We start from the raw sequence: 24,440 nt of genomic DNA, 5'->3' as shown, positions 1-24,440 counted from the left end.
TGGCCCAGTTATTCCACCTCTCTGTACCGTGCTTCCCTCATCTCAGAAATGCAGATATGCCATTTACCTCAGAGGATGTTACAGCTTTGGAACAGCTCAAGGACCAGGTTAGGATTTTTCCTAATTTTTTCTACAGCTTGGCCTTTTGGTAAGGAGGCTGGAGATTGCTCTTAGTGGCTTCATAAGGAAGTGATAAAGGTTCAGGTAGGACTTTGAGTCATAGTGAAGACCTCCAGGAAGAAGGTAATGGTGACTGAAGACCAGTGGGTAGTCTGAGGTCAGCAGAAGAAAGAAGAGCACAGAAGGGGTGAGTGTGGCCTCAAGCAGGTCGTCACCCTGTGCAAAGGAGAGAACCTTCACTAGAAACATCAAGCTTCACTGGGACATCAAGCAAAGCATTGAAAACGGCCTGATTTGAGTTCTCCACATTTGCTCTGTAGTGTAAAATTGGGAATAACTGGATTACATACATAGCACTGTGCATCTAGCCAAGTTTTTTTTTTTTTAATTGTAGTAAAATACCTAGGACATGAAATTTATCTTACCATTTCCAAGTGTACCAGGTGATCTTTTGGTATTATTTGTGTCTTCTCTGTTCCTCCAGCTTTAAAATTTCCCTTGGTGTAAAGAAACCATTCTTTTAACTGGCAAGGTCAGTGCCGTCGCTGAGACTTCAACAGTGATTGCCTTGAAGTAAATAGTTCATTGACAATGCACCCTCTGCCCTGCCAGGCACCTGTTTACCTGGGCGATTCTGTTTACTAAACTGAAAAGGATTACACGAGAAAATCGCTTGTTTTCAGGCTGCCTTGACAACACTGAGGTCATCAGAAGCTGCAGAGAGGGGATTGATGTGCTGTTTATGTTGTTTTCTTTAGTGAGATAAACTGTTTTTCTCTGCTCTTCTGAGCTAATTAGCCTCACTCCCAATTTTATTACCCATAATTGGTGGCTATTAGTGGGGCCAATATTATTTTCTTCCATGACAATTTTTGGTATCCTAGAGGGTGACCGTGGGCTCTGCCTGCGGCACAGAGCAAGTCATTTAATTCTCTGATCTCCCCTTTCCTTTGTAAAGACAAACTAGACAATCCAGAAATTTCCTTCCATTCTATACTTTTGTGGTCTGTTAAGAAATATCATTGGGAGGAGTCAACCAGTTTCATTACTTGTTTTGACTCAGATTAATATGACAGCAGAGAGGAGCCTTCAAGGAATTATTTTTACTTATTTGTAGTAAGTCAGGCCCTGTGATTGTAATGATTTCTTTCACTTATAAAATAGTTATAATTCTTGGTTCCCAGCTTTTTCCCTGCTACCATCTGTGACCTGATAATCCCTCTAGGCATCTTCCTGCTAGCCCTCTCTCTCAGATGCCCATCAATGAAAACAGAGTACTTGACCTGAGGCAGAGCTGGCTCTGTGGGCATGTGACCTTTGCAGTTGCACAGACTCCTGGTAATGGCATAGGGCTGATGCTCTCTGGTGCCATCCTGAAATTCACAGTAACTTTTGAACACAGGACTAATTTGGCATTAGTCCCTTTGAATTATGTAGTTAATCCTACCTGAAGAATCCTTTCTAGAAAATACCATTTCCCTATTTGCATTTGTATCACTTATCCACAACCTATATCCATATATATCTGTGCCTGTTATCTGTACTAGGGGAAAAAAATGAGAGTTGTATTGTACTTGAGAAAACAAGTATGATGACCAGTCACATTTCTCCAGGAGATGAAGGTTATGTTATTGTTCACACAGATCTTCTAAAAGGACAAGCTGAGGACCTGAAACCAGACCCCTATCTCCGTAAGAGTCCCTCACTTGAGTCACTGAGCAGACCCCCCTCTCTGGGCTTTGGGAACACTCGACTGCTGAGCACTTCTCCCAGGGGCCTGAAACCACAAAGCAAACTCAGGTACCACGTTGTCAACAGTGAGAAATCAGAAACACTCTGGGCGATAACTTCGTAATCTTCCTTCTGTTTTATCTGTTATGGTCAAATACACTTCTGCATATATTCTGCATATATTTCCTGAATGCAAATGATTAAGTCACAGTAGCTGCCCGCAGTAGGAGGGGACATAGCACTGCGCGGAGTGAAAGAAAGGCTGCAGGAAGAGCAGTGGAGGCAAGTGCTTGAGGGGGTTGTGGGTCGATAAATCAAGAAGGCTGGAAAGAAGAAGCAGCCTTTCTGCCAGTGGGCCTGCTGGTACCATCGTGAGGAGTGCTGGATCCAGGCTTGGGGAAGGGTGGCTGGTGTAGTTGGGTAGACTAGCCTGTGGGCTTCATTAGGGCAGGGACTCTGGCATGTGTCCAATAGGCATCCAGTCAACATCGGTTGGGAGGTGGACAGTTGGAGTATCGCAACTGAAAGGCAGGTTGGAGCCATGTTGCGAATGTTCTTCATTGCCAAGGTAAGATGTTTGTCCTCATTTTGGTAAAGTGGTGGGAACCACTGAGTCTGTAGAATTCTGTTTCTGATTTGTGTGGTGGTAGTGGTACAGTAAACAATGGCATGTAAGAAGGGTTGGAGGAGAACTTCTAGGTCAGTGTTTAGAGAGTGCTTCAACCATGTGCGAAGGAGGAAGTGGAAGGTGGAGCACACACAGACCCCAGAGGCCTGTCTTTGCTCTCACGTCTGCCACCTCCTCCCTTTCCAGTGCTCCTGGTGACATCTTCCAGCTACTTGTCCACCCTCCATGGTGAGTCAGTCTTTTAAAGCACCACGTGCTTCCTGCACAGGCCACATCACACACCTCCCACTTCTCTGTGTCCACACTTTGGTCCATGCTTCTGAGGCCAGTTATTCCTCCATCAGAGCCTGTTCTGTTCAAGGCCTTTGCTACATAACACAAGCATTTCTGACTGCTTACATGGTTCTAGCCTGAATTGTCCTTTCACTCCTAAATACCACGTCTCCTTCAAGGTCAAACGATGCATGAGGTCTTAGCTAACTACCCTGGTAGCACCAACAGCCCTTTTCTTTGCCTTTGGTATCTTACACTTATTTGGGTATTTATTGGGTTGGCCAAAAAATCCATTATATGTTTTCTGTACAATGGCTCTAGTAGCATTTAGTTGTCTTTAACTTCATCCAAAACAGTTTGGTTAGATTGTACAGCTGTCACATCACTGTGCATTGAAAAAAACTTACCAAAATTGGTGACTTTTTCTGTAGCCATTTTAATATTGAAGTTGGAAGAGGATACCCAGCATTTTCAGCATATTGTGCTTTATTATTTCAAGAAAGGTAAAAATGCAACTGAAACACAAGAAAAGATTTGTGCAGTGTATGGAGAAGGTGCTGTGACTGACCGAATGTTTCAAAAGTGGTTTGTGAAGTTTCTTGGTACTATTGACATTCTGGACAAATAATCCTTTGCTGTGGGGCCATGTTACGCATTGGAAGCTGTTTAGCAGCACCGCTGGCCTCTACCCACTGCAGCCAATAGCAGGAGATAGCAACATACCGAAAATATCCAAATCAATAAAGTTATTGGTGAAAATGAAAAATGTGTCTTTTATTTTATGGAAAAAACTAAACAGACTTTTTGGCCAACCCAATAACTCATGGTTACATAATATGCCTGCCTCTGCTCTCATTTAGGCTATAATTTAGCAGACATTAGATACTTCATCTTACATTTTTATATCATTCTCAACCCGCGTTGTGCTACACACAGCATTTCACTCAATAAACATTAAGAATAGGTAGGTACATGAGTATACAGAATTGGCTATTTTAGGAGTAATGGCTTTATAATAGATATTATAACTGTCATTATGAATAGTATAAAAGGATTTTGTAAAAGTCTGCAAAGTTCAGCTGTTGTCATATCTTTGGGTGTAGTCTATTTTGGGGGCCAAAGTGATGGAGTCACATCATTCATAGGTTTAATTTAAAGCTCCAGGTGTTACATATTGGTCTTGTTTATGTGCAAGAGATTCAAATAATCAAAACAGGTTTTAAGGACCAAAATTAATGCTATTCTGAAATTGTTCTTGGCTTTATGCCAGAAATGTATACAAAAGGGGTATATGTGTATCAATATGCTATTTATATTATACCTTTAATCATGAAAGCTTAAATCAGTGAAGTTAATTTGTTACGTATTTTTACATTTATGTCAGTGAGACCGTGGATATAACCAGTGGCAGGAGAAATTACTTTGGAAATTCTCATCCTGTCATTACTAATTTTTCTTGCATTCATATCTAGTTAGCTCTATTCTTTAAAGAAACCTGTTCGGTAAATGTTTTAGTCATCTGTTCACACAGAAAGTCTTTCCCAAACATTTCATTTCAGTATCCCCTAACTTGTCAGGCTAGAAATTCCACTCTTAAGCAATGCAGTGAGAACAGGCACAGTGAACACAGGCAGAGTTGCCACAACTTTGCCACAAACAGAGCTCTGACCACAGAAACTCATGGATTTGTGTTTACAGATTTGTCAGACAGAAGGAAAAGCAGTCATCAGATTGCACAAGAAAAATTTTAATTCAAGCATAAAGTTTTTCTTAAAATCTCCCTACCATGATTCAGATTGCCAAGGGTCTAAAACTATCCCATTACTCCTTTTTAAATCATTTGAAATATTTTTATTAAATATTGGATGGGTACAAAATAATAATAAAATATGTATAAGGTTTAAGGAATAGCAACACAATGGAGATCCACCTGGATACCCTACCTTCCAGTTTAAGGAAAATTATTACCACTTTTTTCAAAGATTTTATTTATTTGTTTTCAGAGAGGGGGGAAGGGAGGGAGAAAGAGAGGGAGAGAAACATGCATCAGTTTGCCTGTCGCACACCCCCAGCTGGGGGCCTGGCCTGAAACCCAGTCATGTGCCCTGACCGGGAATCGAACCAGCAATCCCAGCTCATAGACCAGTGCTCAATCCACTGAGCCATACCAGCCAGTGCTGTTAGCACTTTTGAAATTTCCTACCAGCCCCTTCCATTTACATCCCTTCCCTGCCCCTTTCTAGCCCCCTTCTAAGATCACTACCACTCTGAATTTTATATATGTTTCCTTGCTTTTCTTTACAGTTTCGCCATCTGTTTTGTATACCCAAACGGTATAAACAATATATTGTTTAAATTGCATGTTTACAATTTTGTATAAATAGAAACATTGTGGGATTTTTAATTCAAAATTGTTCCTACTGTCATTCAAGTTATTGCATACATATGCAATTAATTGGTTTTTATTGCTATATAGTATTCTATTACATACACCACAGTTTACCCATTTTCCTGATGTACATTTGGTTGTTTCCAATGTTTAATATTATAAAAAGTGCTGCTGTTTTCCTGCAAACACAGTTGTTTGCAGTTGTTACTGGAAGTTGGACCTCAGCTCAGCAACCTCTGTACTTGAGTTCTGGCTAGGAAAGAATTCAGAGCCAAGACTCAAACTATGAGATAAAGGTAATTTACAAAGTCACAGAGGTAGAAGTGAGTCGTAGGAGAAATGGGCTCAGGAAACAAGTTACAGAGGCTGAAAATGGCCCTTGGAGCTTAGGAGAAAAGGAGAGGCAAGAAAAACCTGCCGGGGGGCTGGGAGTGGGGAAAGGCGCTGGTGTGCTCCCCTCTGGAGAGGGATTTTAAAGGCAGGGAGTTTAGGGGGCCATCCCAGGGTGAGGCCCTTAGTATTTAATATGCATCAGCTTTCCAGGTGTGTCCCCTCAGGGTCATAGTCTCCACTGTTTGGTTAGGTCAGGGGGTCATTAGTCAGTGAAGCTGGTCCTGTGGTCAGCATGGTGTTGCTTGTCTGGTTTTGCTGCTTTTCCAGTCCTGGAGCTGAAACAGGGCAGAGGCCTGGATGTCATCCCTCAAGGTTAATGCTTAAGGGGGTGGTAGCACCAGGGCCCACCTGGGAGTCACATAAGGCCACTCTTCAGCCCCATGTTCCTCCTCCAAGGGGGTCTACCACATGACTAGCAACACGTCAGGGGATGGTTCAAAACGCTTGTCCAGTGATACGAAAGGTCAGGGGGCCTGAACTGTGTATGACCAGGGATATGCTAGGGGAGGAAAGGTTACCCTCAGGGTGAAGTTCTTGTTTTCCCAGTGTTGCCCTTTGCTAGGCACCTGAGTCTTTCTGCCCTGGTGACCTTCTAAAACTGGCCCATCATCCTTGCTGTGCTCAGGCCTGTCCACTGCCTGCCACACTGCTACGAACATTCTTGTGCCCTGATGATGTGTACATCTAGGACTAAATCCTACTGCTCCTAAACTGTCGCCTGCTACAATTGCTACTCCAGAGACGTCCTGCCCGCTGCTCTGCTCCTGCACTCCTGCACACCGAGCCAGGGGTGGGGAATGTTCCACCGGGGCAGACGAACCATTGTAGGAACCCTCTCCTGCATTCTTCATGGAAGGAACAATATGGTCTGAGGTCGCTTTCTAGAATTTGGGTAATTTTAGGTAGCGTAAAAACTTACACATTAACAGAACCATTATAGAGAAATCGAAGAGGGGGCACTTAAACTCTTATTCTCAGAATGCCATGGTATTGGGTAAAATCACTTCCTTTGGCTAAATGGGAGCTCAAAATTCAGTTAACGTACCAGGACTATGCCACCTTTAGACTGTGAGTCATCTTCATTGATTTTTGCCTTTCACCTCCATTCCCATCACCTCCCCATAAGCAGCCCTTCTAACCTACCTTTAAATGACATGTAGCTATGGTGTGGCCTGAAAAAATAGAAAGTGCTTTTTCTTTAGGTATCTTTCATTAAAATGATCCTGTACTTAAGTAAATAAATAAAAGACTAGATGACTAGAGCAACAGATAGATTTAAAAATAAAAAAATCTTTCTAGAATTCAATAGCCAAGAAACATAATTTAATTTATCTTTCATACCATGAGACATTATAACAGAGTATTGTCAATGTGACTGATTTGGTTGTGACTGATTTTCTTCAATCTCACTGGAATGACCTAGACTTTTCTATTCTAATTATTTATTTCTTATGTATTTGAGGGTTCTGACAATTAACATCTTCTCTTTACTCTGTGCTCTTCTTTCTTTCTAACTAGTGTGGAAAGAAGAGACCCTCTGGCTGCTTTGGCCCGGGAGTACGGTGGCTCCAAGCGCAACGCTCTGCTAAAGTGGTGCCAGAAGAAGACAGAAGGCTACGCGGTAAGGGGCCATGTAGGACAGCTCCAGCCAGCTCTGGACAGGGGTCGTCTGTTCCAGGAAGTGCTCTGTGTGTGTGTAGGCTTAGAGAGGCTAGTGGGCATGTCATTGTCATCTTTCCAGTTTCCTATGTTGGACAGCCAGGTAGGCTTTGCTGTCTGGGCGATGTGTCCAGACAGAGAGGCAGTGGCACTGAAAGCCAGTCTGCACTGCATCCTGCCCACCATGCTGTGAAATGCCACGCTCTCTGTCCTGTGGGAAGGGCTGCCTTCCCTTTGTGAGAGGAGAGCCAAACCCCCAACCAGGACGCCCAGCAGGCTGCATAGGCTTAAGGAGTCAGCTTTGCTGAAGTATCTTCCCCAAAAGGGTGCCTTTTCCTAACTCACCTAAAGGTCCCACATACCTGAGCTTTCTAAATTTCTTTTTACTTTGAGTTGTTCGCATTTAATTTAGGAACTTCAGTTTACCAGAAAATTATTTGTTTTCTGTGAAAGTTAGACAAGAAGGTACAAGTTTAAGCTTTTTCACTATGAAGTTTCATATGTACACAAAGATCAAAGTACATCAAATGTTAATTAATTTCATGAATTATGAAGTGAAAACCATGTCGTCGGTGCTCACATCTGGAAACCAAGTCTGTGGCCGTACCACCCTGATCTCATCAGAAACTGAGCATGGCTGGTTCCCATAGATCTGCCCGCGACTCCTCAGTCACAGCCCTCACTACGCCCAATGACAGCCGTCCCCTCGATGCTTTCCCTCATGGTTTTCTGTAAAAATCTGTAATGTTTGCACCCGGCTCGTCACATAGTATTAAGATTATCCATGTAGCTCGTTGCCTATAGCTGTAGATTTAGCCATATAAACCTATAGGTTTACCCATCTGTGTTGCAAATAGCCATAGTTTATTTTCTTCACCATTGAGTAACCTATTACATGATCGTACCATTATTTATTTATCCATTCTGTTATTGATGGCCAGATGGGTTATTTCCAGTCTGGGGCTCTTTTAAATAGTGCTAGTATGTTTGTGCACATGTCCTTTGGAACACGTACACACTCATTCCTCTGGATCAGTAACTGATGGAATTTCTGGGCCACGGGGTAGGCATGCAATCAAGAACATACATTAGATAGTGCCAAACAGATTTCTGAAGCAGTTCTACAAGTTTCCTCCCAGCAGCAGTGTGTGAGAGATCTGTTTTTACATTCTTACCTGTACTTGGTGATGTCAGTCTTGTTATTCATGGTCATTGGTTGAGTGTGTAGTGGTATCTCACTGTGCCTGTGATTTGCATTTCTCTGCTGGCTAATGAGGTTGAGCACCTCTTCACAGGTTAATTGGACAGTTGGGTAGGTTCCTTTGGATGTTCCTGCTCAGGTCTTTTACCCATTTTTAAAATCAGGTTGTCCTTACTGCTTTCAAGAGTCCTTCATATATCCTGGATACTGGTCGTTTGTCAAATAGATGTATAATTGCAAATATCTCCTCTCAGGATGTTTTGAATTTTTGTTGACCAAAGTTCTTCATTTTAGTTAAGTCTAATTTATCAGTCTTTTTTCTAATGGTTAGTGCTTTTTGTATCCTGTTTAAGAAATTTTTGTCTATTCCAAGGTCATGAAAATATTTTTCTGTGTTTTCTTCTAGAAGTTGATTGTTTTACTTTTCCAATTGAATAGACACCCTCTTTATTTTTTCATTTAAAGATTGATTGATTGATTCATGGACAGCAGGTAAGGGGAGGGGCAAAGGGAGAGAAACATCATGTGACAGAGAAACATAGATCTCTTGCCTCTTGTACATGCCCCAACCTGGGACCAAACCTGAAACCCAGGCTTGTGCCCTGACTGGGGACCGAACCAGTGACCCTTCAATTCACGGGACAACACCTAATCAACTGAGCCACACTGGTCAGGGCTAGACACCCCCTTTAAAATTGCCAACTCCAACGCACACCCTTCTACTTACTCAGTTCCAGCTTTCCCATGCCCCATTTTGTTAAAAATTCTGAAGATGCTGGCACCGCAACGCTCCTTTCCCAGCCTCAAGACTTTAGACGGAGAGTGAGAAAGAAACAGGCATGAGAACAGTCCTTGGCTAAGACCGAGCTCAGAGGGTTAAAAAGCAGCAGGGCAGGGAGTCTCCTTGTATCAGCAGCAGCAAAGTGTCTTAAAATCAGACTGTACCCAAGAGTAAAAAAGCCTTGTATCTGTACCTTTTACATTATCTTCTCTTCATTTTCTGATAAAAAGGAAAAAGAAAAAAAATTAGTCATGTTAATGATCAATAATGGAGGCTCTCAGAGGATAAACCTGCTTCTGACCCATTTTTTTTTCTTTTAGCTCCTCCATCCACTCTCCGCTTTAGCCTATTCTAAGGAGGATATTTCTTTTCTTTTTTAAGATTTTATTTATTTATTTTTAGAGAGAGGTGAAGGGAGGGGAAAGAGAGGATGAGACACCTCAATGTACGAGAGATACAAAGATTGGTTGCCTCTTGCACGCCCCCTGCTGGGGTCCTGGCCCGCAACTCCAGGTGTGTGCCCTGCCTGGGAATCAAACCAGCCACCCTTTGGTTTGTGGGCTGGCGCTCAATCCACTGAGCCATACCAGCCAGGGCTAAGGAGGACATTTATAGTCTAACAGCAAAAATAGTATTTCCAGCTGCTGTGGTGTTTTTGTTTTGTTTTGTGAACATCTTAAATGGGTTTTCAAAACATTTTATATTTGATGAAACCCAAAACACATTTGCCTGGAGTATTTTTCATTCATTGTTAAATCTCTGTAAATTTAGAGATAAGTAAAGTTCTTATGTATCTGATTTATTTATTCTTCATTAAATATCCTCTGTTTAGACCTGTTCACCTAAGAAGCTTCATAAGCCTTCTAAATCTTGTTCTCTTAGACTCAGGAAGCCAAAAATAAATTGTAGAAAACTCAGATAGTTCACAGCCTTTTTGAAAACCAGTAGCCATGCACATTTCTTTTTAAAATAACTTTCTTTTTATCCTACCTGTGAATAGCATGATAGATCATGTCAAAACTCTTCATCTGTTAACTGGATGAATTTTTACTGAGGGGCCTGTTCAGTGCCAGGTAATAAATAGTTCAGGTGCTGGGAAGTTGGCGGTGAATGAAATGAAAACAGGCAAAAACCTCTGCACTCACGGGGATAGTTGGTTAATCACAATATAAAAGTGGAGTAGTCACTGTATGAGGAGGTGGTAATAAATGCTATGGAGAAAAGTAAAGCAGGGAGGAGGATTGGTGTGTTTGGTGTGCACACGGTGTTCTAACACAAAGGTAGAGAGGGGACATTGATTGATGGCTTCCTCACTGAAGGAGGTGAGGACTTTGTGTCCTCATTAAGTTTGTCTTACACCAGGTACTAGGCCAGGAAGGTCAGAAGGAGGAGGTCATCACTTTAGTGATAATATCAGTTGGAATTTTACAAACACAAGGTGGCCTGTCCAATTTAGCAGCACTGAAAACTGAGACTAGCAGGCCAGACCCCCATACTGGGCCTGGATGCAGCTTTGTGGCATGTTGAGGTCGTCCCAGGACTGAGATGGAGTGAAAGGCCACAGGCATGCACTCGCTAGGGCACGAGGTCCATACTGCATGGACGTGGTACTCCTCAGAGGGGAGATCCTTCCCGACATTCTGCTCAGCTCAGATTTCCTTGAATCTTTTTGGAAAAAGCCAGATTTCCAGGAAGTCCCTGCAAATTGCTCTCGGTCCTGGGCTTTGTGCTTGTTATGCCTGTTACCTCTATCTCTTTTTAAAAAATAAATTTTTATTCACTTTTAGAAAGCAGGGGTGGGGGGGGAGGGAGAACAAGAGGGAAAAAACCATCTGGGGACCTGGCCCACAACACAGGCATGTGCTATGACCCAGAATCAAACGGTCAACCTTTTGGTTTACAGGGTGACACCCAACCACTGAGCCACAGCAGTCAAGGGTACGTGTTAGCTCTGTCTCAAACCAGGGGTAGACTTCACCCATAGAGCCCCTACATCTCCCTGTATTATCTGCTTTTAGTTCCCATCTGAGGTGAGGACAGAAAAATGTCCATCTCTAGTGTAAAGAGAGTGAGGGTTTTTGTAGGGGCAGAAGGCCGGGGCGGTAGCTGTGCTAGGCAGAATTCTGAGAGACCCCAAGCAGCCCTTGCCCTTATGTAATCTCCTTCCTCCATATGGCAGAAGGGAGAATACCAGGCAGACCTGATTCATGAACCATGTAAAAGCTGAGCGTTCTCTCTGATGCAAAGGAGGGCTCAGTGCACTATTGTTGGGTGTGAAGTCGGAGGGAGCATGTCAGAAGGAGTTGAGAGGGGTCCCTGGCTGATAGCAGACCGTGACTTTCTAGCACTAAACCATTAGTGCTGAGGCCCTACCGACACCCAGGAAAGGTCATGGGGGGAGGGGGCACTTTGCGGTTGCGAAGCTGACAGTGACTAGTGTGGTGCTGCAGGTCCTTGTCATTTCTCTCCTGTCCTGGTGGCCTGTAACACACTCTGACAAAGGGGTGGAATTTGGTATAAATCTCTGCAAAGTTCCTCAGGGAGCATGGCTAGATACTGCCACCCTGGACCTCACAGTGGCACCTTGCTTGGCTGCCCTCCCTGGAACACGTGGCCACACTGGTGAGTTATTTGGTTGAGGGCATAGGTAGGGATTATGTACATCTCGCCTACCTTCATAAAACTAGAATCTGTAACTTTTAGCAAGTTTTAATAGACTGTATTTTAAAGTTTTAAAGGCCTCAGATTTCAAGTGTTAAAAATTAGAATGTCAGAGCAGTTTTATAGCAGAAAGAAAGAAATATATAAAAGGATAACCAAGGTGACTCTTATGGGAAACATAGTTTTTTTAAATTATATTTTATTGATTATGCTATTACAGTTGCCCCAATTTTTACCCCTTTGCCCCCCTCCACCCAGCACCCCCCACTCCCTCAGGCAATCCCCACACCATTGTTCATGTCCATGGGTCATGGGCATAAGTTCTTTGGCCACTCCATTTTGTATACTGTACTTTACATCCCCATGGCTATTCTGCAACTACCTATTTGTAATTCTTAATTCTCTCACCTCTTCACCCATTCTCCCCAACCCCCCTCCCATCTGGCAACCATCAAAATGCCTCTGAATCCATGATTCTGTCTCTGTTCTTCTTGTTTGCTTAGTTTGTTTTTTAGATTCAATTGTTGGTAGGTAAGTATTTATTGTCATTTTATTGTTCATAGTTTTGATCTTCTTTTTCTTAAATAAGTCCTTTTAATATTTCATGTAATAGTGGTTTGCTGATGATGAACTCCTTTAGTTTTTTCTGCTCTGGGAAGCTCTTTATCTGCCCTCAATTCTAAATGATATCTTAGCTGGTTAGAGCAGTCTCGGCTATAGGTCCCCACTTTTCATGACTTTGAGTATGTCTTGTCAATGCCTTCTAGCCTGCAGTTTCTCTTGGAAATCAGCTGACAGTCTTATGGGAATTCCCCTGTAGGTAGCTATCTGCTTCTCTCTTGCTACTTTTAAGATTCTCTGTTTATCTTTAACCTTTGGTATTTTAATTATGATGTGTCTGTCTTGTTGTGGTCCTCTTGGGTCCAATTTGTTTGGGATTCTCTGTACTTCCTGGACTTGTATGTCTATTTTCATCACCAAATCAGAGAATTTTTTTTCATTATTTCTTCAAATAGATTTCCAATTTTCTGCTTTTTCTCTTCTCCTTCTGGCACCCCTATGATGTAAATGTTGGAACGCTTGACATTGTCTGAGAGGCTGCTTATGCTATCCTCTTTTTTTTTTGGAACAAGAAGAAAAAGTCTTGTTGTTCTAATTGGTTGTTTTTTGCTTCTTTATGTTCCAAACCATTTTGATTCTCAGCTTCATCCACTCTACTGTTACTTCCCTGTAAATTGTTCTTTATTTCAATTAGTATATTCTTCATTTCTGACTGGATCTTTTTTATGCTGCTGAGATCCTCGCTAAGTTCCTTGAGCACCCTTATAAAACCAGTGTTTTGAACTCTGCATCTGATAGATTGCTTATCTCCATTTTGTTTAGTCCTTTTTCTGGTGCTTTTACCTGTTCTTTCATTTAGGTCATGTTTCTTGTGATGTGAGATGGAAAAAATGCCTTATTAAGTTGAGAATTTTGACCTTTTCACCTAAAGAAAGCACTTTGTGGCTTCTCTTTGGTCCTTGGTCCCATTATTAAGTAAAATAAGGGTGACTGAACATAGGCGCTACAATACTGCAACAGTCATCTCATAACCCAGGTAGCTACTTAATGACTAATGACCATTTGTTTATTCGATGTGGATGCTCTGGACAAAGAGATGGTTCACGTCCAACCCTGTGGAATGGAGTAGGGTGGCACAAGATTTTACCCTGCTGCTCAGAGTGGCATGCAATTTAAAATTTGTGAATTGTCTATATCTGGAACTTTGTCCATTTAATATTTTCAGCTGTGGTTGACCATGGGCAACTGAAACCATGACAAGCAAACCACAGATAAGGGTGCCTACTGTGTGAGAGGCCCTGGTTACCTCACACATCCTGCAAGGCTAACCCAGCAATGCTGAAGCTCTGTGATAGACAGTGAAGCCCTACGCCACACACATGCGCATATGGACCGTGTGCCCGGGTGATTTACCTCAAGTCTCTTGAGTTTATTTACCACTTAAGTGCACATGGATTTTCTTATAACATATTCTGTAGGTTAGTAAATAAAATCTATTTCTTCTAACAAACCTGTTTTACAAGCTATGTTGCCATAGTATGCTTCATAGTTAAAGGCTTCATTCCTGAAAGATTAAATCAAAAAACCGTGGTAATAGTTGAAGAGTCCAAGGAGCTCCTTGCTCCTTCTGAGGAAACTTTTAAACAGAGGAACTGTGCTTTATGATGTGTAATAGAAGCTCCATGGTTTAAACTCATGTAAGACCTTTGTCTTCCTGACTAGTGTTTTTCTTCACAGAGTTTCTGTAGTCACTGGTATATAAATATCCTCTAACTATCTCTTCTTTATCTTTCCCTTAGTAAGATTATTTAAGTAAAGTAATTCAGTAAAGATCATTTAGTAAGAAAATTTAATTTTCAACAGCTCTCTTCCCAAATCATCCTATCACATAACATTGTGATTCATATTTTATCTCTTAATTTTAACCAAGGCTGAATCAAAATTTGAGGACTTCATCATTTTCTCTCCCAAGCCCTGAGGCCAGAGGAAGTGAGAGGCAGAGCCCAAGCAGGACCGACCCTGGTGAGGCTGCAGAGACAGAGGTGCTGGGATTGGGCACCACTGCTGCTCAGGAGCGGGGCTGTGCCTGGCTGCGGCCAGCGGTGGGACTCCCAGCCATTCTGATGCAGGGCATTTCCAACCCTGTCCTGAGACTCTCAGTTAGGTGGGTTAATCATGGAATGACCAAACTAGTTTTAGTTCAAGGTTGGGGTATAGTCACCAAACTAGTTTTATTCATGCATCCATACATACACTTAACAAACATACACTGAGCAGCTGCTGGATATTGTGCTCCACAACCCGGTCTAGACCTCCTGAAAGAGGGTGGGTCAAGGGTCACGGAACAGACAACAAATAAAAGAGTAGGACAGGGGAACAGGCCCACTTGCTGTGCAGGGAATTAAGCAGACTGTGCAGCAGAACGTGGGGGACCTCCAGATGAGAAAGGCCTGTCTGAGAAGGCGCGGCGTTCACGTGGGCCAGAAGGACAGGCAGAGACAGCCCTGTGGAGATGGGATAGAAGGACTGCCAGGCAGAGGGAACAGTCCAAGGGGTTGGGACACAAAGGTGCTTGATGTGCTGGAGGGACGGGATGCAGGCCTATGTGACTGGGGACATTGGTGGGCAATGTACAGAGTGTGTTGGGACAAGACTAAGGAGTTGAACATTTGGAGCGTGGGCCTATTTCAAGTGAGTATAGGACTCTGGGCTCCTGGGTTCCCAGCCAGAGAGTGACCAGCCCTGAGTCACATACCCCTCCCCAGCTGCGCATCATTGCACCCCGCACTGGTCTCCAGGGGACGCAAAGTGATGGTCCTGCCTTCCATAGTTTTGAAGGTCTTAGCAGCAGCACGGCCATCTATGGGTGTAGATCCTTGAGTATATTGTCATGAATTCCATGTTAATGGAAATGTTCTTTTAATCTCCAAAAGGCATGATAGGTAATTATAAATAGCGAAATATATTAAAGTTGTTTTCTAAATTAAGCATTAACATTGTTCAATCTCACTTGTAATCAAAGAAATACAAATGAAAATATGAGATCCACTTCGGGAAGATTTTTTTTAAATGATGAAATGGTCAAAATGAGATTTCTACTCCATGGTTGGTGGGACTGTGCATGAATACAGCCTTTTGCGGGGGAAATATGTGTCAGGAATCTCAAAAATGAGTGTGCCCTTCAACACAGAAATTGTGTTTCAGGAAAGTAATCACGAATGCCTATGAAGATACAATTTTGAGCAAGTTTATTATAGTTTTGTTTACTAAAAATTATTTTTAAAGAACTGGAAATGATGCAAATTTCTAACAGTAGGAGAATCGAGCTTAAAAATCTTGTTTTGTACAAATATACTTAAAGGAACTAGAAAAAAGTGTGTCCACTATGTTTAAGTCAACAGATTCTGAAACAATCTGTATAGTGATTCTAATTCTGTTAAATAATTTATATAAATGTTATACCAACATTAACAGTGGTTATCACTGAATAAGTACTTAAATTTTATTCACGCTTTCTTGTGTATTTTTCATTTTCTACAATGAATATGTAAATTTTTAATGGAAAAAAATTTTAATTGCATCTTTTTAAAGGAAGGAAGCCAGATGGAAAAGGCCTCCTATTATATGATTCCCTTTACATAAAATGCCCAGCGTAGACAAGGTAGTAGAGTCAGAAAGTAGATTAGTGGCTGGCAGGGGCTGAGGGAGGGAGGCTAGTGAATGACGGGCTCCAGGCTTTCATCTGGGGTAATAAAAATGTTCTGGAATTAGTGTTGGCTGCATAACCTTGTGAATGTGCTAAAAGTTTATTTTAGAAGGGTGAACTTTATGATAAGTGAAATGTATCTCAGTAAACCTGTTATTTTTTTAAAAGGCAGTTAGAGCATAGAGGAGGTGGAAACTGCTGTCGCTTTGTATAAAGAAAAGGATTGAAGTCTGACAAAGTCAAAGTGATGCAAGGTATACTATGCTAGTTTTTATTTGGTAGGTGGGATTCACAGGTATTCACCTTATTATGATTCAGAATCCACATATATTCTTTGTTAATATTATCAAATGTTATATTATGATCTGTAATTTGGGGGCAAAAGTCTGAGGGAAAAAGCCATAAAAGTATATTGCAATCAATAATTAAACCAGATCCTTTCTGAGAAAAATTTTAAAGTGGAAGAACAGAGCACATACGGAGTTACAGTATAAAGAAGGGGCTTGGGAGCCTGGGAGTCAGGCCCCATTTACACCTCTCTGGGGCCACCTCAGAGCCATGTGACAATTAAGTCAATATTTTTAACCACATCTTTTAAATTAAAATATAAACATACAAGACTGATACAATTTTTTTCAGGAAAAGTGGCATCTTTTTTTAGTAGTATACCTAAAATGTCCTTACCCTGAATTACACATAGTATAACTCAGAATTTTTCATTTTGGCCTGACCACAGCTTATTTTTTAAAAACAGTAAAAGCAAACATTGTATGGCATCAAAGCCTTTGCCTTTTGCAATAGCAATAATGCAGGTCTGATCCTGTTACCCTGGATTTAAGTCTCAACTCAGATCAGTCAATGCCACACCTTTTTATCAAGTTTTATTATAACACAGTCATACCCAATCATTTACTTATTGCCTGTAGCTGCTTTTATACTGCAACTACAGGGTTGTGTAAAAAATATGAGCTAGGAAACCAAAATTATTTTCTACGTGGCCCTTCACAGAAGAAGTTGGCTACCCCCTCCCTTAGATAAAAATGCACCCAAAATTATCTCCTGTTATTAAAACGACCTTTGGTCCTTGCATCTCAGATAGCAAGAAACAGATGTTCACAGAGCAAGAGATTTGTACTTGAAAATTTATCTGCATCTGCTCAGTTTCTGAATTTGCCAGAATTCAGCTGGCAGGGGATAGCTGTGCTATCACAAAGGCACAAATAAGATATCTTTGAACCTGTTTTAAACCAGTTAGCTAGAAGCTACATATTCTTCTCTGTTAGAGGAAATAAGCAGTCTTTGTATTGTCCAAAACAAATCTTATTTTGCATCTGGAAAGAACACCCATGGCGCTGCCAAGTTCTGTTTTTATGTCTCTGAATTCCCACAGACAAGCAGTAGCACAGGCTTGTCCAATAGCAGGCAGCCTGTGTGCATGGGGCCATTTGAGACTTTACTTGTTTTTTCTTTTCCCTTCCTCCCTCCCTCCCTCCCTCCCTCCCTCCCTCCCTCCCTTCCTTCCTTCCTTCGAGGGAGTCTATTGAGGGCTACATGCACAATTCAAAGTGGTTCTTTCCCTGACCTCATTATAAATACATCTCAATAGCAAATGAATATCAGTATTGACCTCTACTCTGGTGAGGCCCCTTTCCACCCAATGTCTCTGTTCCTGTAGCTGTTGGGTTGGCCAAAGAGTCCATTTAGGTTTTTTCTGTAAAATAAGAGACACATTTTTCATTTTTACCAATAACTATTGATTTCAATGTTTTGAGTATATTGGTTAGCTCCCACATGGTATTACATTGATTGTTCTCCATTAATGTCTCGATTTGATAGCTATTAACTTCAACTGGTCTGCCTGACTATGGAGCATCGTCCAGTGTAAAATCTCCAGCACAAAACTTTGCAAACCACTTTTGACACATTTGATCAGCCACAGTGCCTTCTCCATACACGGCACAAATCTTTTTTTGCATTTCAGTTGCATTTTTACCTTTCTTGAAATAATAAATCATAATATGCAGAAAATGTTGCATATTTTCTTCCATCTTCAATATTTAAACGGCTCATTTTGGTTTTACATAAAAATTTAACAGTTTTGATAAGTTTTTCTTTAAAAGCATGCTGATGTGACAGCTGCCACAATACAATCTAACAAAATTGTTTCCAATGAAGTTAAAGACAACTAAGCACTACTAGAGCCATATAAGGGGAAAAAAAAAACTTTTTGGTCCACCATACAATGATTTGTGCAGAAAATTTAAATGGCACCAGCTATTGTCTTATATTCTAAGACAAGTAGAGTTTATTTGGAAAGCAAGGAGGAAAAGTTTTATTTCCCACATTGTGGTAGACATGCAGTCCACTCTTGCAACCCATACTTCCATCTGGCTCTGTCTCCTGAACCAGCATGCTTAGCTGCTCCCTTTCCCAGTCTCAGTTTTATGTGTATATATGAAACTATGAGTAATATGGAACCACAAATGACCCCAAATAGCCACAGCAATTTTGAGAAAGAAGAACAAAGTAGGAGGGATCACAGTGCCTGATAGCAAACTGTGTTACAAGGCCACTATAATCAAAACAGCCTGGTACTGGCATAAGAACAGACACATAGACCAATGGACCAGAATAGAGAGCCCAGAAATAGAACCAAGTCTTTATGGTCAACTAATATTCGACAGAGGGGGCAGACGCATAAAATGGAATAAAAATAGCCTCTTCTACAAATGGTATTGGGAGAGCTGGAGAGCTACATGCAAAAAAATGAAACTCAATCACCAACTTATACCATACACAAAAATAAACTCAAGGTGGATAAAAAACTTAAGTATACGTCATGACACAATAAAAATCCTAGAGGAGAACATAGGTGGGAAAATCTCAGACATTCCACACAGCAATTTTTTCACCAGTATGTCCCCTAGGGCAAGAGACATAATGGAAAGAATAAACAGATTGGATCTCATCAAAATAGAAAGCTTCTGCACAGCTAAAGAACACAGCATTAAAATGAAAAGAGGAACAACCGTATGGAAAAACATATTTGCCAATGATACCTCAGACAAGTGTTTGATCTCCAAAATATATAAAGAACTCACACAACTCCACTCCAAGAAGACAAACAACCCAATTAAAAAATGGGTGAAGGACTTGAACAGACATTTCTCCAAGGAGGACATACAGAGGGCCCACAGACACATGAAAAGATGCTCAGCATCACTAGCCATCAGAGAGATGCAAATTAAAACCACAATGAGGCACCATCTCACACCAGTCAGAGTGGCCAACATAAACAAATCAACAAACAAATGTTGGAGAGGATGCGGAGAAAAGGGAACCCTAGTACATTGTTGGTGGGAATGCAGACTGGTGAGGCCACTGTGGAAAACAGTATGGAATTTCCTCAGAAAACTAAAAATGGAACTGCCTTTTGACCCAGCAATTCCACTGCTGGGATTATACCCTAAGAGCCCTGAAACACCAATCCAAAAGAACCTATGCACCCCAATGTTCATAGCAGCGCAATTTACAATAGTCAAGTGCTGGAAGCAACCTAAGTGCCCATCAGTAAATGAATGGATCAAAAACTGGGGTACATTTACAGATGGAATACTACGCAGCAGAAAGAAGGAACTCCTACCCTTTGTGACAGCATGGATGGATCTGAAGAGCATTGTGCTAAGTGAAATAAGCCAGGTGGTAAGAGACAAATACCATATGATCTCACCTGTAAGTACAACCTAATCAACAAAACAAACAAGCAAGCAAAATATAACCGGAGACAGTGAAATTAAGAACAAACTGACAGTAACCAGAAGGGAGGTGGGAAGGGATAAGGAGGGGAAAAGAGGAAGGGTTTTCAGAAACATGTGTAAAGGACACATGGATTACACCAAAAGGGGCTAGGATCGAGGATGGAAGGTGGGAATGAGTGAGATGGGGGTAGTGGTGGGAGGAAAATGGAGACAACTATACTTGAACAATTTTTAAAAATTAATAAAAAAAATGAAACTGAGTAGAAAAAATTATTTTTTAACAAAAATACCAAATTAAAGCATGTGCAAATACCCGTCAGCTTGTTTACACAGCAGATGGGGTGAGACCTGTCCCCCTTCATGTACTGTATGTGGCTGACCAGGAAGCAGTGGGACAGTCCCTATCGCTCCTACTGTGTCCAAGGGCCGGCACCCAGCCTGAGCTCGCCCCAACAGCCCCTCCCCGGTAGTCTGGGAACTAGATGCAAGCGGAAGATGATTCTGGAATACAGAGCGCCCATGCTGTTCCCAGCCATGTGTTGGCCACTGTGCAGAAAAGAGTGGACATGACAGGCCCTTGAGGGCCTACACAAAGGCTGTTTTCAGAGTTGATTCTTGACTAGCATCTGCTAACTTGGATTTCAGGAGGGTTCCCACCATTCCCAGAATTGATAAGAGAAGCTTACTCTACCTTTTCTTAAATTTTATATTAGAGATAGGGGAGGAGAGGGAGGAAGACAGAGAGAAACATTGATGTGAGGGAGAAACATCATTCTGTTGCCTCTTATACACACCCTGACTGGGTATCAAACCTGCAACCCAGCCATGTGCCCTGATCAGGAATGGAACTAGCAACCTTTTGGTTTGCAGGATGATGCCCAACCAACTGAGCCACACTGGCAGGGACCCACGGTGCTTTAATAGGTGGTACAAATACAGTGGTTTATGCTGAACACTTGCTTTCCTTCTGGGAGCCTGGAGTTTTGGTACATGCTAGGCACGTGTCACTAATTCAGTCCCAAACCCTTATGAAACATCTCCATCCACCATAGGTGTCAGGGTTTTCACCAGCCTCGCACTGTGTGCTAGTGCTCAGCTGTCGGCCCAGGCTATCCCTTTACTGTTACATCTTTGCTTCTCTTTGATCCTCTGTGTCCCAGGTCCTATCCTTTTCTTTCCATTCTTGTTTTGGTTCTTTCAGTATGTTCCTGAGAAAGGGCTCGTGGAAGGTAAAACTTTTTACTTTGCAACTTTATTTTACTCTGACACTTGATGTATTCGTTGGATAAAAATTTTAGGTCATGAAGTATTTTCCTTTCAAATTTTGTAGTAGGCATTGCCTCGTTGCCTCGTAGTTTCCAGTGTTGCATGGAGAACAAAATAGTTATGTCATGTTTTTCATCTGCAGAAGCTCATCAGAGCCGCTGGTTGCAACGTTCTCAAATTTCAGGGTGGCGTGCCTTGCTGGGCGCCCGCTGCGCCTCTTCATGATGTAATTTTCTTAAATCATTTCTTTGGTAATGTTTGCTCCTCTGTTTTCTTTCTCTGGTACTCCTCCTAGCCTAGTCCCCTAATTATATCTTTTTGAACTTTTTCCCATCTCTTTGCAGTTTTGTTTTCTGAGACATTTCCTTAACTTACCATATTTTTCAGACCATAAGACACACCTAAGTTTTAAAGGAGGAAAATAAGGGGAAAATTTTGAAGCAAAATATGTGTTAAATATTTAATAACATAAATAGCATAATATTTCACCAATGTAAATGTAGGCTACATTCAGACTATAAGATGCACCCCCCTTTCCTCCCAGATTTGGGGGGAAGGTGCGTCTTATAGTCCAAAAAATATGGTAATCTAACATCCATTAAAATGTTTCATTTCTGCTATAATTTTTTAAAATATATTTATTGATTATGCTATTACAGTTGTCCCATTTCCCCCACTTCACTCCACTCCATCCTGCACACCCCCTCCCTCCCACATTCCCCCCCTATACTTCATGTCCATGGGTCATATTTATAACTTCTTTGGCTTCTACATTTCCTACACTATTCTTACCCTCCCCCTGTCTATCTTCTACCTACCATTTATGCTACTTATTCTCTGTATCTTTCCCCCCTCTCTCCCCCTCCCACTCCCCTGTTGATAACCCTCCTTGTGATCTCCATTTCTGTGGTTCTGTTCCTGTTCTAGTTGTTTGCTTAGTTTGCTTTTGTTTTTGTTTCAGGTATGGTTGTTAATAACTGAGTTTGCTGTCACTTTTACTGTTTACATTTTTTATCTTCTTTTTCTTAAATAAATCCCTTTAACATTTCATATAATAAGGGCTTGGTGATGATGAACTCCTTCAACTTGACCTTATCTGGGAAGCACTTATCTGACCTTCCATTCTAAATGAAAGCTTTGCTGGATACAGTAATCTTGGATGTAGGTCCTTGCCTTTCATGACTTGGAATACTTCTTGCCAGCCCCTTGTTGCCTGTAAGGTCTCTTTTGAGAAATCAGCTGACAGTCTTCTGGGAACTCCTTTGTAGGTAACTGTGTCCTTATCCCTTGCTGCTTCTAAGATTCTCTCCTTCTCTTTAATCTTGGCTAATGTAATGATGATGTGCCTTGGTGTGTTCCTCCTTGGCTCCAGCCTCTTTGGGACTCTCTGAGCTTCCCAGACTTCCTGGAAGTCTATTTCCTTTGCCAGATTAGGGAAGTTCTCCTTCATTATTTGTTCAAATAAGTTTTCAATTTTTTGCTCTTCCTCTTCTCCCCCTATAATTCAGATGTTGGAATGTTTCAAGATGTCCTGGAGGTTCCTAAGCCTTTCCTCATTTTTGAATTCTTGTTCCTTCATTCTTTTCTGGTTGGATGTTTCTTTCTTCCTTCTGGTCCACACCGTTGATTTGAGTTCCAGTTTCCTTCCCATCACTATTGGTTCCCTGTACATTTTCCTTTGTTTCTCTTAGCATAGCTGTCATTTTTTCATCTAATTTGTGACCAAATTCAACCAATTCTGTGAGCTTCCTGATTACCAGTGTTTTGAACTGTGCATCTGATAGGTTGGCTATCTCTTCGTTGCTTAGTTGTATTTTTTTTGGAGCTTTGATCTGTTCTTTCTTTTGGAACTTTTTTTTGTCTTGGCACACCTGCTACATAAAGGGGTGGAGTCTTAGGTGTTCACTAGGGTGGAGTAGCGCTGGTCGCTGTGCTGTGACGCTGTATGTGGTGGAGGGGTCCAATAGGGAGCAATGGCACTTGCTCCACTCTCTGCCAGTTTTCAGTCACTCCCTCTGCTACCCACAATCAAATTGGGCCCTTCTGGTGCTGCTTCCCAAGTGGGTAAGTTTGTGTATGTTCTAGGCCCCTGTGGGTCTCTCCAAGGAACTGTCCTGTGAGGCTGGGAGTTTCTCCAGCTGCCCCCTCAACCCCCACAGGTGTTTTCACTCAGAGGTTTGAGGCTTTATTTCCCCTTTGCTGGAGCCCTGGGTTGTGTGGTCTGTTTCACTCCCCCGCTGTTCCTCCTGGTTTATCTATGTGCGAATGTGGGGCCACAGGGCCTGACAGCCCACCTTGTGGGGTCTGCCAGCTGCAGCCTGGCCTGCCCCGTTCCACAGTCCGCTACCTCACTGGGTCCGCCAGCCACTGCCTTGCCGTGAGTCCTCTCCTTCCCGGCTGCCCGTGTCTGCCCCTCCTACAAGTCTGGATGAATGTTTCTTGTTTATCTCCTTGGTTGTCAGACTTCCATACAGTTCCATTTTCTGTCAGTCCTGGTTGTTTTTTGTTTTTAAATTGTTCTCCTTCTTTTGGTTGTAGGAGGAGGCACAGTGTGTCTACCTACGCCTCCATCTTGGCTGGAAGCCAAGGTCTCTGCTATAAATTCTTTGTACCATTTCAATTTTTAAATGTAATTGTGGTAAAATACACATAACAAAATTTACCATCTTAACCATTTTTTTGTGCAGTTCACTAGTTTTAAGCATAATATACTCACATTGTTGTGTAACCATCTCTAGAACTCTTTCGCCTCGCAGAACTGACACTCTACACCCATGAAGCAACAGCTCCCCACTCTCCTCCCCACCAGCCCCTGGCAGCCATCCTACTTTCTGTCTCTATGAGTCTGACTGCTTTATCGAAGTGGCATCAGACAGTGTTTGTCCCTTTATGACTGGTTTACTTCACTGAGCAGAATGTCCTCAAGGTTCACCCATGTCGTACCACACGTCAGAGTCTTTTTTTTTAAGCTGATTAATGTCCTGTTGTATGTTTCTGCTATCACATTTTAAAGTCCCAGGGGTTCTCTTTTGGACCCTGTACTTTTTATAGCATTCTGTTGTTTTTTCACAGATCAGTTAACCTTGCTGAGAGTCATAGGTTGTGTTTATCCCCAAATCTTCTCCCTGCCGTGGCTCTTTGCTGCAGGTGCCTCTGTTCCCTTGGTGTCTCCAGCCACTGGCAGTGCGTTGGTGACGTCCTCAGAAGACTGGTGCATGCTGAGCTCCACGAGCAGTTCCCCGTGGTGGGAGGCTGGCGCCTGTCCGCATCCAGGAAAGACTCCTAATATCTGTCTTCAAGGCTTTCCCCTTGG

General features: G+C 42.0%; 1 protein-coding gene across 3 annotated transcripts in view; it reads left to right on the top strand.

Annotated features, from left to right (window-relative positions):
- SPECC1 (sperm antigen with calponin homology and coiled-coil domains 1) overlaps window positions 1-24,440 on the top strand; it is a 261,258-nt gene that overhangs the window by 166,747 nt on the left and 70,071 nt on the right. For all 3 annotated transcript variants that reach the window (XM_071219291.1, XM_071219292.1, XM_071219290.1), the window contains exons 11-12: window positions 1,764-1,920; window positions 7,053-7,155. In XM_071219291.1, the coding sequence (XP_071075392.1) occupies window positions 1,764-1,920; window positions 7,053-7,155 (260 nt within the window). The remainder of the gene's footprint in view (window positions 1-1,763; window positions 1,921-7,052; window positions 7,156-24,440) is intronic.

This window comes from Desmodus rotundus, chromosome 9 (genome assembly GCF_022682495.2).
Source record: "Desmodus rotundus isolate HL8 chromosome 9, HLdesRot8A.1, whole genome shotgun sequence".
Lineage (NCBI taxonomy): Eukaryota > Metazoa > Chordata > Mammalia > Chiroptera > Phyllostomidae > Desmodus > Desmodus rotundus.
This window is presented reverse-complemented; position numbering and strand designations above follow the sequence as displayed.